Source organism: Aspergillus ochraceoroseus, assembly GCF_002846915.1.
Source record: "Aspergillus ochraceoroseus IBT 24754 chromosome Unknown P175scaffold_1, whole genome shotgun sequence".
Classification (NCBI taxonomy): Eukaryota; Fungi; Ascomycota; class Eurotiomycetes; order Eurotiales; family Aspergillaceae; genus Aspergillus; species Aspergillus ochraceoroseus.
Window position 1 is genome coordinate 2413187 of NW_024468476.1, and position 15057 is coordinate 2428243.

The 15057-nt window shown below is 49.2% G+C and overlaps 6 protein-coding genes across 6 annotated transcripts; 5 read left to right on the top strand and 1 right to left on the bottom strand.

The window, feature by feature from the left end:
* The first annotated feature begins 1 nt into the window (after window position 1).
* Window positions 2-6329, top strand: P175DRAFT_0513436 (cellular morphogenesis regulator DopA). The gene is made up of 6 exons (XM_040898747.1): window positions 2-206; window positions 287-411; window positions 484-2879; window positions 2939-3168; window positions 3224-4704; window positions 4756-6329. The coding sequence occupies exons 1-6, from the start codon at window positions 116-118 to the stop codon at window positions 6016-6018; spliced, it is 5586 nt and encodes a 1861-aa protein (XP_040755849.1). The 5' UTR covers window positions 2-115; the 3' UTR covers window positions 6019-6329.
* A 156-nt stretch (window positions 6330-6485) lies between these two features.
* P175DRAFT_0497583 (uncharacterized protein) lies at window positions 6486-7166 on the top strand. The gene is made up of 3 exons (XM_040896314.1): window positions 6486-6581; window positions 6672-6777; window positions 6870-7166. Exons 1-3 carry the CDS (start codon window positions 6523-6525, stop codon window positions 6951-6953), a joined length of 249 nt encoding a protein of 82 aa, XP_040755850.1. The 5' UTR covers window positions 6486-6522; the 3' UTR covers window positions 6954-7166.
* Window positions 7167-7370: 204 nt separating this feature from the next.
* P175DRAFT_0538211 (putative HIT finger domain protein) lies at window positions 7371-8780 on the top strand (the record flags this gene model as incomplete). Its single annotated transcript, XM_040900327.1, is given in 4 exon segments — window positions 7371-7635; window positions 7721-7931; window positions 7948-7955; window positions 8024-8780. 4 exon segments carry the CDS (start codon window positions 7371-7373, stop codon window positions 8359-8361), a joined length of 822 nt encoding a protein of 273 aa, XP_040755851.1. The 3' UTR covers window positions 8362-8780.
* Window positions 8775-11208, bottom strand: P175DRAFT_0497586 (putative glycerol:H+ symporter (Gup1)). The gene is made up of 4 exons (XM_040896315.1): window positions 10908-11208; window positions 10763-10830; window positions 10107-10682; window positions 8775-10049 (listed from the first exon to the last, which is right to left on the bottom strand). The coding sequence occupies exons 1-4, from the start codon at window positions 11167-11169 to the stop codon at window positions 9018-9020; spliced, it is 1938 nt and encodes a 645-aa protein (XP_040755852.1). The 5' UTR covers window positions 11170-11208; the 3' UTR covers window positions 8775-9017.
* Window positions 11209-11762: 554 nt separating this feature from the next.
* P175DRAFT_0418944 (uncharacterized protein) lies at window positions 11763-12071 on the top strand (the record flags this gene model as incomplete). Its single annotated transcript, XM_040893094.1, has 2 exons — window positions 11763-11822; window positions 11886-12071. Coding segments are annotated over 2 exons (246 nt in total), but the record flags the coding sequence as incomplete, so codon positions are not given.
* Window positions 12072-12892: 821 nt separating this feature from the next.
* Window positions 12893-14106, top strand: P175DRAFT_0427594 (alternative oxidase; the record flags this gene model as incomplete). The annotated part of the gene is made up of 3 exons (XM_040893252.1): window positions 12893-13155; window positions 13233-13523; window positions 13596-14106. The coding sequence occupies 3 exons, from the start codon at window positions 12893-12895 to the stop codon at window positions 14104-14106; spliced, it is 1065 nt and encodes a 354-aa protein (XP_040755854.1).
* Window positions 14107-15057: the final 951 nt, after the last annotated feature.

Genomic DNA, 15057 nt, shown 5'->3' on the forward strand with positions numbered 1-15057 from the left:
GCGTCTGTTCACCCACCCCCCCCCTCGCTCGATCGACGGGATTTTGATGCATGAACTATGATGCGAGGCGATCTGTCGGATTCTACGCCCTTATTCAGTGTTCGACAATCGCACCATGAGCCTTGATCCGAGCTCGTTTCCCAGGTCCAATTCCCCCGCCAGCTCCGATAGCTCCCTAACACGCTCCCGGCTCCGGGGGAAAGACGGTCAGTATAATGTCAATTCTACACCCATCTTCGTGTCGTCACACCCGGGGAACCTGTTGGATCTAATGCACTGGATATAGACTCTTTGAGAAAGGATAAAAATTACCGCCGATATGCCTCAAGTGTCGAGCGCGCCTTGTCGCTGTTCGACACCGCTTTACAGGAATGGGCGGATTACATTTCGTTCCTGAGTCGACTTCTAAAGGCAAGTTATTACATTACGCATTGCAGTTCTTCATAGCTCGGCTGCTAACCATGTTTCCTAACTCCTATGTAGGCACTTCAATCCCATCCCCCAGACCTGCCTGTTGTTCCTCACAAAGTGGCTGTCTCGAAGCGATTATCTCAGTGCCTGAATCCCTCTCTACCCTCCGGTGTACACCAAAAGGCACTCGAAGTCTACACCTATGTATTTAATCTCATCAGGCCAGAAGGCTTGTCTCACGATCTTCCGTTATACCTACCGGGGATTGCGCCTACCCTGACATTCGCATCACTCACGGTTCGCCCATTGTTTTTATCCCTGATGGAAACATACGTATGCGCACTGGAACCATGGGCGATTCGGCCGGCTTTGAAAGCGATCATCCTAGCCCTGCTTCCCGGACTTGAGGAAGAGACGAGCGATGATTTCGACCCTACCCTGCGCCTGATTAATAAATTCCGGGATATTACTAGCCAGATGGATACCCAGAGATCCCGAGCAGAAGCAAACCCGACTGGCCAATACTTCTGGCAATGCTTCTTTCTCGCGTCAATTACGAGTCCCAGCCGTCGATCAGGCGTCCTCGCCTACTTGAATCGCTTTCTCCCGAAATTGGGCATAACACACCGTAGACCGAGCAGGAGTGATGAAGCAGACGCGGCTAATATGCCTCATGCCATGCAGGTCGCTGCAAACTCCGTGATTTTACCCGAACCTGGCCTTCTTATTCGGTGTTTTGCAACAGGTTTAGCAGACGAGCAAGTTCTTGTCCAGCGGAATTTCCTTGATCTACTCGTAACACACCTTCCTCTAAGCTCTCCTATCTTACAGTCCCGAATCACCGAGGTGGATCTTCAAAAACTCCTTATTGCAGCAACCGGCGTGGTCTCCCGGCGAGATATGGGCTTGAATAGGAGACTATGGGCTTGGTTTCTGGGTCCTGATCCGGCAAGTGACCGTGCGTCATTCGAGGCCCGCCGTTCAATATCAGAACCTGCGCCGAAACCCGCGGCTGAAAGCGATGAACTCACTCAGTCTCAGTACTTCAGTCGGTTTGGGTTACGTCCATTGGTGAAAGGTCTTCTTCAGATGCTTGAGCAGGAGTCCAAGACTCCCTCGGAACGTGCAAGGCCCTTCAGGATATCACTTTCGCTCATGGACCGCTGGGAGGTCGGTGGACACATTGTGCCCGCAGTTTTTCTACCGTTTATACGAAGCGTCCAGGCCTATGAACAGACCGCTCCCAAGAACCATTACGCGGAAGTTTTTCGAAGTGCCACATCCTTTTTTGATGGGGTTGAAAGTGGTATGATATTTTCCGAACTGTTGAATTTAGTCGATTGGAATGTGAACGACCTTCGTCATCATACCGAGCGGACTTTGAAAAACTTGGAACTTGCTCATTTTATCTTGGAAAACTTCAATGTTCGGGAAGAAGACATGGTTCTAGCTCACGCTCCACTGCTTACCTTGTCCACTTTGCTTAAAATCTCCGAGCTTTCCTCCGAGCATTTGTTAGCGGTCCCTCGTGATCTATTACGAGCGGTTTCAAATGGGCTATCGAAAGTACTGAACTCTTTAATTGGACTTCTAACAGAGCGTGCTTTCCTCCGAAAGCCTGACTCTAAAAATCTGGTCAACGGCCAGTCCATCTTCGACCTTGATGGACCCGGAATCTTGAAGAAAATACACGGATTTTACGAGCAAAGCAGAAACTGTCTCGATCCACAACCTTTCCCCCTGGTTCCTAGAGATTTAGCGGAATTGCTTGTTAAAACTACCTACGAGCTAACCATTTTAGCACTCGATGGCCATGACGATACTGCTTCAATACCAGAACGGCTAAACCTTCTGGTAGTCATACTGAACAAACTGCCAAAGTCACGCGTCTTACGTGACAGGCGACTTTATCTCTCAGTCAATGAGAGGATTCAAACGACAAGAGCTGAATCGTCTACCGCCTCTTTCCCGGTTATATCCTCCGTCTCCTCCACCCTAACGAATTTGTATTGCATCCAGAAAGCTGGCTACTACATTAGTTACGAAGATGTCTCCGACCTGATTCCGCTCCTTGTCAAACAACTGTGGAATTTTCTCTCGCCATTTAGCCCTAAGTTCCATGTCGAAGCTGTCCGCTGTTTGTGGAATCTGCACTCCATCTCCTGGTTTGACCATCTTGTTGAATCTGCTATAACCTCCTTAATGTTTACTTCATCAATGCCGGGGTCCTATCAGCTCTCCTCAGAGGACCAAGCTGACAGATACTTTATCCTTTGGAATCACAGCCACCATGGAACATATGAGCTTCCCCCAAAGCACCTCCACGATTCAGCCCAATGTCAAGCTTCTTATCATTCTTCAATGCTAGAACGCCCTCTCTTCATTGTTTTAGATTTACTCTCACGAGGCTCAACCCATGCCACACAGGTTGTCCAGCTCTGGCTTCAGGACCTGCCATCGATAGCCAAGTGAGTTTAGTGTCTTTCGTAGGCTTGGAATTCTTCCAACAAAAGCTAACATTACATAGAGTCTTTCGAATAGTTATTTCAAGATTGGAGAGTGTTTTGCAAAGATCAGACCAGTCTGAAGTGGTTGATGGGAACGTTATCGTCTCTCCTGATGACTATTCTGAGTGCAACTATCTTTTGGAAACAATCCATAATGCCATTAATGCTCTTTCTCACAACGGATGGGTCGCACTTCTCACCCAGACACTGCTTCAAACTAACAGGCGCCACGACATGTCTGTCTCGGAGGGTGAGTTGAGCTTAGCGGCATTCAACTTCTAGTTCCTATAATAATTCGTGTATAGATAATGCTGAGGCTCCAAGTCTTCACACAATAATATTTCAAACGTCCCTGAAAATTGTTAGTGGACACAGAACCGCTTCACCAGCAGAGAGGGAGGAGGTTAAGTTACAGCAAAGCTGTCTTGCAGTCATGCGTCAGCTTCTCCTCGGCCCTGGAGCCGAAGAACTCGTGGATTCTGGGATTGACTCGCTCCTTGTTGATAAACTTTGCCTTGCGCTTGATCAGGGTGGCAACGTTGCTATCCAAGCCGCCCTTATCGATACTCTCTTGGCCATTTTAAAGGTCCGCTTCGCCCAAGCCTACTTACCACCACCCCCTCCTCCTCCTCCTCCTCCTCGACCAAAGCACCAAAGAGTCGGGTCTCGTGAGCGGTTGACAAGCCCTTCGATCTTGTCTTTCACGAGCGACAAGGGCGATAAAACACCAGTGCTAGCGCCACTGCCCCAACCACCTCAACATCTCCTGGATTGCCTTCTCAAAGGCATTAGCTCTCCTAACTCTCGGGAAATCGTGGAGAAATGGACTATGCTGCTTTGCGAAGTCCTTCCACTATACTCGACTTCCATATTCCAAATTCTTCTGAAGCTAGTGGAATGCTTCTGTAAAGAAATTAAGCTTTCCTACGCAAACCTTCAGCTCTCATTTAAACAGACAGAAAAATGGCCTGAGGACCGCTCAGAACACACGACCATCTCTCTTCTCACTGGCTTTGAGACATGTATCGCAGCTGCTCACGACCGCCTTCTCATAGAAGAGGCAAACATTCCAGTAGTAAAGAGCCCGGACCAAACACAAGGCTTTTTTGGGAATATGGTCTCCGGAGTTTTTACATCTGATGCGAACCATTCGCGCTCAACCGCCATGAATAACAGGCTTACCGTCTTACTGTCTTTCCAAGACGCTGTGCGTCTCTGTTTTTCAATTTGGTCATGGGGTGCGGCTGAGAAGAGCAACCTTCCGCAGGATGCAGAATCCATAGCCTCCTTCCAGTATACATCCCTGCGAATGCGAAACAGGTCTCGACGGATTCTTGAACACCTTTTCACCGCCGAGGCACTAGAATGTCTTGAAACCATGGTGGAGATGTGGATTAAGTCTGACAGCGAGACTTCGCCTTTGATATTCAGTCTGCTTCACACTCTCGATGGGTCTCGCCCGAAAATTGCTATCCCCGCTATCTTCAATGCTATATATACCCGAACCAATCCTGCGGCCCTCGATCCCAGCCGCAAATCAACATTGACCTCTAATCTCACCGAGTCTGAGCTAGCGGGGTTTTTAGTGACCTACGCCAGATCACTTGACGATGACGTCCTTGACGAGATATGGGCAGACTGCACGACCTTTTTGCGCGATGTACTAAGTAATCCTTTCCCCCACAGACAGATTCTCCCACGGTTGGTTGAGTTTGCGGCAATCTTGGGAGCCAAGTTGGATAACACAAGCTTCGGGGATGACCGACGGATGAGAAAAGAACTCGGGGTATGTCTTCTTCACCATCCTCAGTGATTAATTAAAACTTACAATGTCCAGGATGTGCTTTTGCGTCTCCTCACTGCGATATTTACAAGCAAACCTCTAGGGCTCTCCCAGGAGCAAGGACTATTGGGACGCGCGTCATTGGATTATGATAGCTCCTCCGTACGACATATTGGCCCTGATGATATGCTAAGTATTCTCGCTCTCTCCATGCCTGCCTTCACAACGACCTTGGGAGACTCGGATCGGATTTCCACCGCCGTGTCCGGAATATCCACCAACGTAATTGGGCCTCTCTTACGTTCTCGCCTTTTCCCAAACAATCTCAACCATAGCTTCATGACCTTGTTGCAGCTTATAGCAAAATCTCCGGCGGCTTCCAAATTTTGGAAGAAAGATGTCGCGGAAGCTTTCAATGATCCCAGGTTTTTCGGCTCTCCGATCGACCTGGTAAAGGATGGTTGGATGGGGCTGTTACGACAATGGGTTCTAGCTGATAGAGACCGACTCTCCGAATTGATGTCTCGTCTTACCCCACCGAGTACGGCAGGTATCATGTTCGGTGTCGGAGCTTCGGCGGCCCGCTTGGAGGCTGACCGGAGAGCTCAGTTAAATCTCCGCCGGATAAGTCTAGTTATTCTATCATCAAGCAGGGATTATTTCATTGGAGAAATGCCGGCACTGCTGCAGAAGCTGGAGGATCTCCTAGGGGCCACGGCTTCCTCATCCCCGTCGTCTACTACCAGAGCGGAGATATTCATGGTTCTTCGCGCTCTCACGCTGAAAAACACGACGACATCACTGAGTCAATTCTGGCCCTTAATCAATGCAGAGCTTCAGGAAGCTATCTCAACGATTGCTTCAGGGCCCCAGTCGGAGCTGTATAATCCTTACTCCCTATTACAGGCTTGCAAGCTGCTAGATACACTGCTGGTCCTTGCACCAGACGACTTCCAACTAATCGAATGGCTATACGTCACGGATACTATTGACGCTGTGTACCCTCCCGAGCGTTTAGAAACGATCGCACTCGCCGATGAAGTGTCTCAGAATCGAGGGGTACGCGGGCGTACGTCGTCCGACGGCGCTGGAGAAACACGCGAGCTTCACCATGGCGCGAGGTATCCGGGACTTACCGCAGACTGGATCCGCGAGACTGCGAAGGATGAAATTGTCGATCGGGTACTTGGCCCATTTTTCGACCAGCTCAGCATCCATGCTTTTGAGAGCACCTACAGCATCAGCAGTCCGAACCTGGACGCATGTCGTGACGATCTGTTGGCGGATTTGTTCAACGAAAGTACAATGGCTAACTAGCACTTGTGAAGATTTTCTTGTACTATTAGGCTGGAGGGTGGGGGGGGGAAGGCAAACTTGGAAGTAACAGAATTATAAATAGCATATCATTCTCGAATTCCCATCCAAAATGCTAGCTGTTTATGGTAGACAATGGTGAGGTAGTGGTGGTTGTGATCGTGATGATATACAGCAGGAAGGCGTCGGGGGCTGATTATTGGCCAACACCGCCCAAGTCTCTCTCCGCCCAAACCGGCAACACCAACGTCACCCATCCCAAGCTTCACCATTTCCTTTCTTTAAATTCGCCCCCCTCCCTTCTATCTTGTTTGGTGTAAGACAGTACATTTGCATCGGATTCACAGCCTCCCTCCCGGTATGTTGCCTTACTAACTCGAGTTCCAGCCGTTCGAGCTCTACATGACCATGAATGTCGGCACGCGACGGATGATGCTTCCTGGGCTCCATTCCCTCGTAACAAAGCCTGGACCTATCCCTGCGCGGAGATTCTCGGCCTCTCCTTTCATGAAGGATGCCGGATCTACTTTACCTGCTAGGAAGCCCGTGGGGGCCTTTCGTGGAGGGTATATATACTTCCCAGATTCCCTACTTCGAAAGTTGCGTTGTTGAAGTTGTATCCTCTGTTTTGCTAATCATGGGGTTCTTCTATACAGAATCTTTGGCTTCCTCTCTGGAGCGGTTGCGGCGGGCGCAGTTGTCTACTACTACATCTTGGGAGAGTACAGAACGTCCAATGAGATGTTGAATGAAGATATCAATGTATGATTCACCCTTTAATACTATGTCTCCTCCTCCTCCCTAGGTGTTCTGCGAAGTATGTATTCGTGGTGACTGACCAATGAATCAATCAGGCTTTACAATCTGCAACTCAAAAACTTCAAACTTACATTGGAGAGCTGGAGTCGAGGATGGACCAGCTACAAAAGAAAAAATAAACGCTTCGATAAGCAGAATCTGTGCTTGATTTCATTTTCATTTCATCCGGAGTTACTCTTTGTGTTCGAGTCGACTTTTTCTAGCATCATTGGTGAACTCATCTTGTGGTATATCTCTCTCTCCTGAAACGGGTTCTATGTGGATGAAATACTTGTCAAGATCTGTAACTTGTGATTTTAATATCTGTACAGAAATAAAATATACTCTTATCCTGGTTTCCTTCTCCCCATCTCCATAACAAAATCCACTCGTTTTCTCTTCCCTGGCAACTTTTGGTGCAAACAAAGCAAACCGGCAACTTTCACAACGTCATATCAAAATTTCCCTTCCGTCTGCAACAACCAACAACCCATCTTACCTCCCATCATGCGCCTTCAATCCTGGCAATCCTCCATCTTATTCCAATCCTACCGATAATGTATCACGTCGAACTCATCGCCAACACTTCTACTCACGTCACCCCCGGCTGGACGTACGTCGCCGATCGAGGCTTCGACCCTGCCAAAGCCGCAATCGCTCCTAATCTGGGAAGGAAACGAGGAATCCGCGGCCCTGCACGAACCGACGTGTCCTCTAGACGAACTAATGCCATCGTTCGACACCTCGCAGAGCTCGATCGCGAAAACCACAAGGATGTTTCGATTCCGATTCCAGTGAAGCCGCAGAAAGATGCTGGGAAGGGTATGTAATCGAAGATGTTTCTTTTGGGGGACGGAGGTGGAAAGGGGGCAAACAAAAGCGATTACTAACTCGGTCGGGCTTTTAGCGACAAGAGGTAAAGTCACGTCGAATGTACGCCGTATTCTCCAGTCACAAAAGACCTTCCGCAATTACCTTGACGATGAGGAAGCCGCGTTGGCGCAAGCCGCAGCGGCACCTACCCCTGCGCAACGACCGTCGATAAGCAAAGTTACCAAGCCATCGTCGCTACGAAGAAGTTCAACGCCAGCTACAGCAACTACGCCGGGACTCGAGCCGTCGCGATCAAAAAAGGAACCACTGTCGCGGAAGATATCTGCGGGGAGGGCAGGCTCGTCGGCAGCTCCACCCACGAAAGCCGAAAAGCAAGATGGAAAAGACGACGAAAAACAAGAACAAGAACAAGAACAAGAACAAGAACAATCGGAAACCCAACTCATCAAGTCGAAACACGATACCGACCCGCTTCTCCGCTCGTATATCCCCTCTGCACCGTCAGAACGTATCATGCAGGCTCTCCTCGCTGAGCCTCCGCTAACGTACAATGCTTCGCGTGCTGGGCCGCCAGGGACGGGGAGAGCGCCGCGGCATTTTTGCTGTATGTGTGGATATTGGGGTAAGATCCGGTGCAAGAATTGCCACCAGCGCACATGTGGACTAGACTGTTATAAGATTCATGAGGACTCGCGGTGTGGAGCGTTCTTCTAATGAATTTCTTTTCCTCATCTTCCTTGAGGGATTATTCCTTCCCCCCCCCCCCCATTTTCTTTTGGTGCTCTGGCACTCAGAACGTTATTAGATCACGGTATATATCGGATGGATACTCTTCCATCCGCCACTTATCTAGGGGCGAAGAGCTCATCCGCCTCCCTTATCCTGGGCTACCGTGACCATACAGGACCAAGGACACCAATATCTCGACAGAAATTTGTCTAGCAGATTCTCAAGTCTGTTAACAAGAGCATATTTGGTCTTTAGTTTCTTGTTGAAACTATATCACGATATCACAACACTTCCGGCTCCGCACTACAACAACAACAACTACTACTACTACTATAGACAGACACTGAGGAACACCAGACTGTGGAGTGGAATATCAAGATGGACATAACCTACATATTCCATTAATTAGAGCTATGGCAGAATGGGCAAACCCAGATACCCAGATACCCGCTAATACAAATAAATACCCATCATAACATCTAAATTATTTTCCTAGTGACATAAAACCACTACACATATATAAACATTGCAAAAGATGCACCAAATACAAGTACGGAAGAGGAAATAAGAAGAAGAAGAGGAAAAGAAACAAAAAAAAAAAAAAAAAGAAGAGGGAGAAGGAGAGAGTTAGAAAATAACAACTAACACTTCATGCGAATCCCAGCCCTTAATTCCTCCTCCCGAATCTCAAACATCACCTGAACCCCAACAAACAACGCACAACAAGCCGAAACCAAATACGCCAGGCCCGCATAGCTGCCCAGTAATTGCTCCAGAAGTCCCTTGATGCCATCGATGCCCAGGGCAAACCCAACCAGATTCGCAATCATCATCATCAGGATATTACCCACGGCTCCGATGCCGCAGATGATGCGGTAGGTGTTTGGACGGGAGCGCCAGCGGCTTGCGGGGAAAAGTAACGTGCCGATGACTTCGGGCAAGACGAAGAGCGTGATCAGCCACCCCCACATGAGGAGACGGAGGTTGATATCGTGCCAGAGGGCGATGAAGGTGAAGACGACGAGGAAGTTGAAGATTTGACGGGCTTTGGCGTAGAAAGGAGAAGAAGAGGAGGAAGATGCCGAGAGTTTCCTATTTTCTGGGGTCCCGGTGGTAGAACGATTGCTGCTGCCGCCACCGCCGAGGGGAACGTAGAGGTAGCGTACGATCCAGCGATTGAGGGAGCGGTGCCAGCCGCGCCAGAAGGCAAAGGCGGAGTAGTTGTTGGAGACGCAGCGGACCATGTTCTCTGGCGGATCAATGCCGTCCAGTAGGGCCCAGAGGCGGAAGAAACGCCAAGGAATGAGGAGTTTGAGCCAAATAATGTGCAGGTTGAAGTAGGCAAGCATGCTGAGTTGGCCGGGGGTGTAGAGGGACCAGTTGGGGGAGGCTTTGGAGATGGCGACGGCGTAGATGAAATGGAGCATCAGTTCCATGGCGAAGAGAGTTAGGAAGAAACGGATTCCGTAGAGAATGGTGCGGGATTTCGTGAGAGACTGCGGGGCAAATCTTTGTTGGGAGATATAGTCGTTGAAGGTCAAGATGGGGCCAGTTAGGTATAAGGGCGAATAGAGGGTGTAGGCGATGTAGTTACGGCCATTGAAAGCCGATTTCTCGGCAGGGATCCGGACCCGGTCACGCTCAGAAAGCGATGCCGGATCGAGTTGTTTCTTCTTATGACCGTCAGAGACCGACTTGACGATGCCTAGAGAGAGGAGATCAAGACTTACTTCCATGGGGCTTGCAGCAGGATAGTCGAGACTCCAGTAGAAGTCCATGTTGAAGCTGATCAGCCGGAGGGTTGTGAGATTGAACAAAATTTCCCATCGTGGCATCAAGCCCCCGAATCCGTCAATATACCGAGCCCATTGGAGCAACACGGTGTCCTTGCCCGGTCCATCTGCCAATGTCAGGAAAGCAACCATACGCTCCAGTGGGAAGCCAGCACAGAGTTCATTGGCAAACAACGTCGCAATATTGACGGTCCAGGTAACCGCGGGAATATATTTTCGAGGGAGCGTTTTGGCGATTTGGTAGTTGACATATAAAATGAAAAGGACCTTGGCCGCAGACACGCCATGGAGAACGATAATAAAAAACACGGCAAAATAGAGGTCGAAGCTTATCCGCTGCGCAAGTCGAGCGTCCCCAGCCGCAGCCGCACCGGCATTCGCAGAAGGATTATTCGAACCCGAAGAACGAGTATAGTAGTCATAGACGCGGCGGAGGAGAGGATGAACGATCAACAGCACGAGAAGGTAGGGAATATTATCACGGAAGCTGGAATACTGGGCGTCGGAGTTGTCCTAGCGGCGGGGGGCCAACCAACGTTGTCAGCAATACCTTTCGAAGAGGGATTGAGAGAGAAGGGTTGAAAATCACGTACCACTTGCCGACCTGGGATCCATCCCGGTGACAGGAGATGGGAGTAAGTTGTATAGGTGGGGTGTGATTCTAGTTCCATCAGAGCCCGTTCATCGTGGTCGTCGTGGTCGCCGTCGCCAGCCACGGAGGTGAGGATTGCGGCTCACCTTGAGACACTTCTATTGCAGTCTTGAACATTAACGGAACCGCGATCAGAAAGATCAAGTAATAAACGTAGAACTCTACAGTGCCCCATTTCGACGGCGAGGCGTTGCTGGCGATGGCATTTGCGCGGGCATCTTTCGCGGAGGCAGATCGCGTGTCCTCAGCAGCGAGCTTGAGAGGGACGTTGGCGGGAACGGTAAATCGAGTATCCAAAGTATCGAGGGAGTATAAGCGTCGAAACCCGGAGAGGATTGAGGAAATCATCTTAACACCAGCATGGCAGGAGTTTGATGTAGGAAGAAGACACGCGCGCGGAAGGAGAAGAAGAGACGAAAGTGCGGAGAAACCGGGTGGAATCAGGGGAATGAATGGAAACAGACTACCTGTCTATATTCACAGAATTAATTCCAAGCACAATAATACTCTATATAAATTCAGGATAATTTTAAAACATTGATAACATGGTTAAATCGTGGGGTTAGTCATTCTACTTAATTCTCTAGTTATGTATGTATACTACAGAACCTTGGTCCTCTACAGTAACAACTCCTCCTCCCATTGACCAGATGGAAGAATTATCATCACCAACCACCTCCATGAAAAGGGTATCAATCTCATTTCCTTATTCACTTGACTGTTCTTGAAGTAGACTAACCATCCCCAGATTGCATTCAAGGTCTCTGGCACTGTTCAGGGTAAGCCAGCCCTCTTCTCCTGGGTGTATCACCCCAAGCTCTAGCTAGACCTGTCTATTCAGAGCAATGCTTTCTAGGAGTTGGATTCCGGTGAGCTCTCTTTCCCAAGAAGACCCTTTTCCGCTTGATCTAATAACTACGAATCTTAGCGACTTTACTCGCCAACGAGCCTCCGAGTACGCGTTACGAGGTTGGGTTAAGAATACCCCCTGCGGAAGGGTTGTGGTTCCTCTGCCTCTACAGGAATTGCAGAATTAGATGCAAGTAGACTAACTACTAGAATAGGTTGAAGGAGAAGCTCAAGGTCCGGAAGAGTCAATCCAGAAGTTCGTCCAGGATCTTGATAAGGGACCTCGCCTGGCCCATGTAGTGAAACTGGAAAAGAAGGAGCTGGAAGTGAAAGGAGATGACGACGAGGAGGGACATTTCGGAGTGAAGAGGACATCCGAGACTATATTTGAATCTCTTTAATGTGCGTGAATGTCCCCCCTTTTCCTTTTCCTTTTCCTTTTCCTTGATGAGGAAGATTCCGGGGGCAAAGAATTCGCAATAATCATCTCCAGAACTGAAATCATTTTTCTATCCCGAATTATCTTCGGCGTTGAGTCAAAAGTGTTGTCAAATCCCGTCCCGACTTCTTCCGGGTCACATGGCTGGCCACCGTTTTTATTTTCAATCTTACCGGATGGCTTATTTCTCTCGCGGTATTGCGGTGACTGTCTCCTCGGATGGACGATTGCATTCTCTCGTGTTATGATAATGGGGAGGGTGTTGGACTTGCTTCCACTTCGATTGTAGGGAATGCAGAGAGACATGGGGCTGGGATATCTATCGATTTCAATGGGTCTTCAGGGTGTTGATCCCTGGGTGGGTGCAGAATCCAGGCCTTGTACCGTTTCGTAATTCAATCCAACACCCACGGCGGCTTTTCTGGAATGCTTCAGTCTTGGTTTTCCGGTGAGATATTCCTAGCCACAAGGTCGAGATGAAGTAAGGTAAGAAATCGGGATTTGGAAGTTAGGGTTCGCTCGGCCCGCTCTATGACTCTTGGATATTCTTGCTTTGCTCTTGCAGTTCCGATTTTTGCCTTGCATTCATTCTCTCTGCTTATGAATGTACGTAGGTCCTGCGCTGGGTAGATAGGTATAAATACAAGAGAGGTTGGGGATGGTCCAGGAGAAGGTTCACTTGTCTTTATATCTTGGATACTTTCCCTACCAAGTATACACTTGCATTTGACTAGTATATCTATTCATACTCCTACTCTTACATCAATATATCATCGACTCGCAATGAACTCATTGTCCACGGCAGCACCCGTCAGGGTCGTTGCCCTCCGTCAATCTTACCTGCACTTCACAGTGAGCACATACTCAAGGTGTATCGCGACCACCGGACTACAATGTAGTAGCCTCGCCATCACCAACAAATGCTCCAGACAACCCGCCCCGAAACGATTCATTTCCTCAACCCCCCAGACCCAAACCAAGGGGTTCTTCCCGCCTCCGACAGCTCCCAGCGTGAAGGAAGTACCAACAGCCTGGGCTCATCCTATGTAAGCCAACCCCCGTTTCTTTTTTCAATCTTCCAAGACGAGAAGGTCCCCCAAAGCTAACATCGACGGGACGCTAGCTACGCCGAAGAAGAAATGCAGAGGGTTGTCGTCGGCCACCGAGAAGCACAGAACTGGGCGGACTGGGTTGCGCTGGGAAGTGTGCGTGTGCTCCGATGGGGCATGGACCTGGTCACAGGGTATCGACACCCAGCGCCAGGGAAAGAGCACGAGGCCAAGTTCCAGATGACAGAGAAGAAGTGGTTGACGAGATTTGTTTTCCTGGAGACTGTGGCGGGTGTACCAGGGATGGTGGGAGGCATGTTGAGACATTTAAGAAGTCTTAGAAGGATGAAACGGGACAACGGATGGTCAGTTCTACGCGAATCCGGGGATATACGCCAAGTAAAGAAAATGTATATATGCTAATCATGTCTTTATAGGATCGAAACCCTTCTGGAAGAAGCATACAACGAGCGGATGCACCTACTGACCTTCCTCAAGCTGGCCGAACCCGGGTGGTTCATGCGGCTCATGGTTCTTGGGGCACAGGGCGTCTTCTTCAACGGCTTCTTCCTTTCGTATCTCATCTCGCCACGTACCTGCCACCGTTTCGTCGGATACCTTGAAGAAGAAGCCGTGTTGACCTACACTCGCGCGATCCAGGATCTCCAGACCGGACGACTCCCCGGGTGGGAAAAGCTAGAGGCTCCCGAGATGGCGGTTCGGTATTGGAAGATGCCCGAGGGAAACCGGACCATGAAGGACCTACTCTTGTATGTTCGTGCGGACGAAGCCAAGCACCGCGAAGTGAACCACACCCTGGGCAATTTGAACCAGGGGATGGATCCCAATCCTTATGTCGCCAAGTATAAGGACCTGACGAAGCCGCATCCAAGCAAGGGGATTGCACATTTGAAAACGACCGGATGGGAACGAGAAGAGGTGATTTAAGCCACGGGGGTTGTTGTTCCATCTCCATCATCTGCTGGACGGATGAGAGGGTGAAAATCCGAGGTTGTATTATTTGGCACAACAGCAGCGAGATGGGTAGATTTAACCTTAGTCGATCATAATGTAATATACGGAGTAATATATCCTCTCTTCTCTCTCTCAGGTCCAATCTGCATGTTGACGTCTGACAGTTGAAATTAGGAGAAGCGCTCTCTCTCTTTCTCCGACACTAGACACCATCCACTAAGCCCGGACAAGAAAAGTCGCAGCATTTGAAGCTTCAGGGCAATCAAAGACTCCGTGAAAAGACACTCTAGTCTCCCGCAGAGGTTTCTAGAACAGATTGATGGGAATATGCCACGAAGATCTCTCGACTCTGTCCTGATCCACTGTCTTTTACCTTCAGGGGGGCATGCTGCATGCTGCATGCTGCATCCTATTATACTTGCATCCGGAGGCAAAGAAGCAAAGAAGCAAAGAAGCAAAGAACCCGTTCTATAAATACCTTGATTGCATCCATATTAGTCCTGGATTCTGGACGTGGTGTGTTGACTGTTCCTAGCCTCCTGTTACTATTATTTAGTTCCTGACCCGCTTCCCCTTTTAGTGTCGAAAAAGAAGCCCCCCCCCCCCTTTCACTTTCAAACAACGGCGAAAAAAGATCAAGTCGGTTCTTGCCTGCTGATCCTCTCACGATCTTCAATTTGTGAATTCATCTCCTGCTCAGGATAACTACAGCTTCTTGTTTTTCACTACTCACTACTTACTCCCTCTCACGCGCTGTTATTCGCCTGGGGACCACCTGTCCGGTTATCTTGGTCATACTCGCTTCCCACCACTGTTTGAGATTATCATTCTCGAAAAAAAAAAAGAAAATAAAAACCAGCCCCAGCCCTCGTATGACCCTAATCAACAGCTTTGATCTACGGCGTGATGGAGGACTCAGTCGAC

What these genes read in the sequence shown, in the direction of transcription:
- P175DRAFT_0497586 (XM_040896315.1), bottom strand. Translation starts at nt 11,169, where the DNA reads ATGATTTCCTCAATCCTCTCCGGGTTTCGACGCTTATACTCCCTCGAT. An exon ending in TGCAATAGAAGTGTCTCAAG is followed by an intron (nt 10,831 to 10,907) that starts GTGAGCCGCAAT and finishes TGATGGAACTAG; the next exon opens with AATCACACCCCACCTATACA. An exon ending in CTGCTGCAAGCCCCATGGAA is followed by an intron (nt 10,050 to 10,106) that starts GTAAGTCTTGAT and finishes GACGGTCATAAG; the next exon opens with AAGAAACAACTCGATCCGGC.
- P175DRAFT_0497583 (XM_040896314.1), top strand. Translation starts at nt 6,523, where the DNA reads ATGAAGGATGCCGGATCTACTTTACCTGCTAGGAAGCCCGTGGGGGCC. An exon ending in GTGGGGGCCTTTCGTGGAGG is followed by an intron (nt 6,582 to 6,671) that starts GTATATATACTT and finishes TCTTCTATACAG; the next exon opens with AATCTTTGGCTTCCTCTCTG. An exon ending in TGTTGAATGAAGATATCAAT is followed by an intron (nt 6,778 to 6,869) that starts GTATGATTCACC and finishes TGAATCAATCAG; the next exon opens with GCTTTACAATCTGCAACTCA.
- P175DRAFT_0513436 (XM_040898747.1), top strand. Translation starts at nt 116, where the DNA reads ATGAGCCTTGATCCGAGCTCGTTTCCCAGGTCCAATTCCCCCGCCAGC. An exon ending in TCCTGAGTCGACTTCTAAAG is followed by an intron (nt 412 to 483) that starts GCAAGTTATTAC and finishes ACTCCTATGTAG; the next exon opens with GCACTTCAATCCCATCCCCC. An exon ending in GGATGAGAAAAGAACTCGGG is followed by an intron (nt 4,705 to 4,755) that starts GTATGTCTTCTT and finishes TACAATGTCCAG; the next exon opens with GATGTGCTTTTGCGTCTCCT.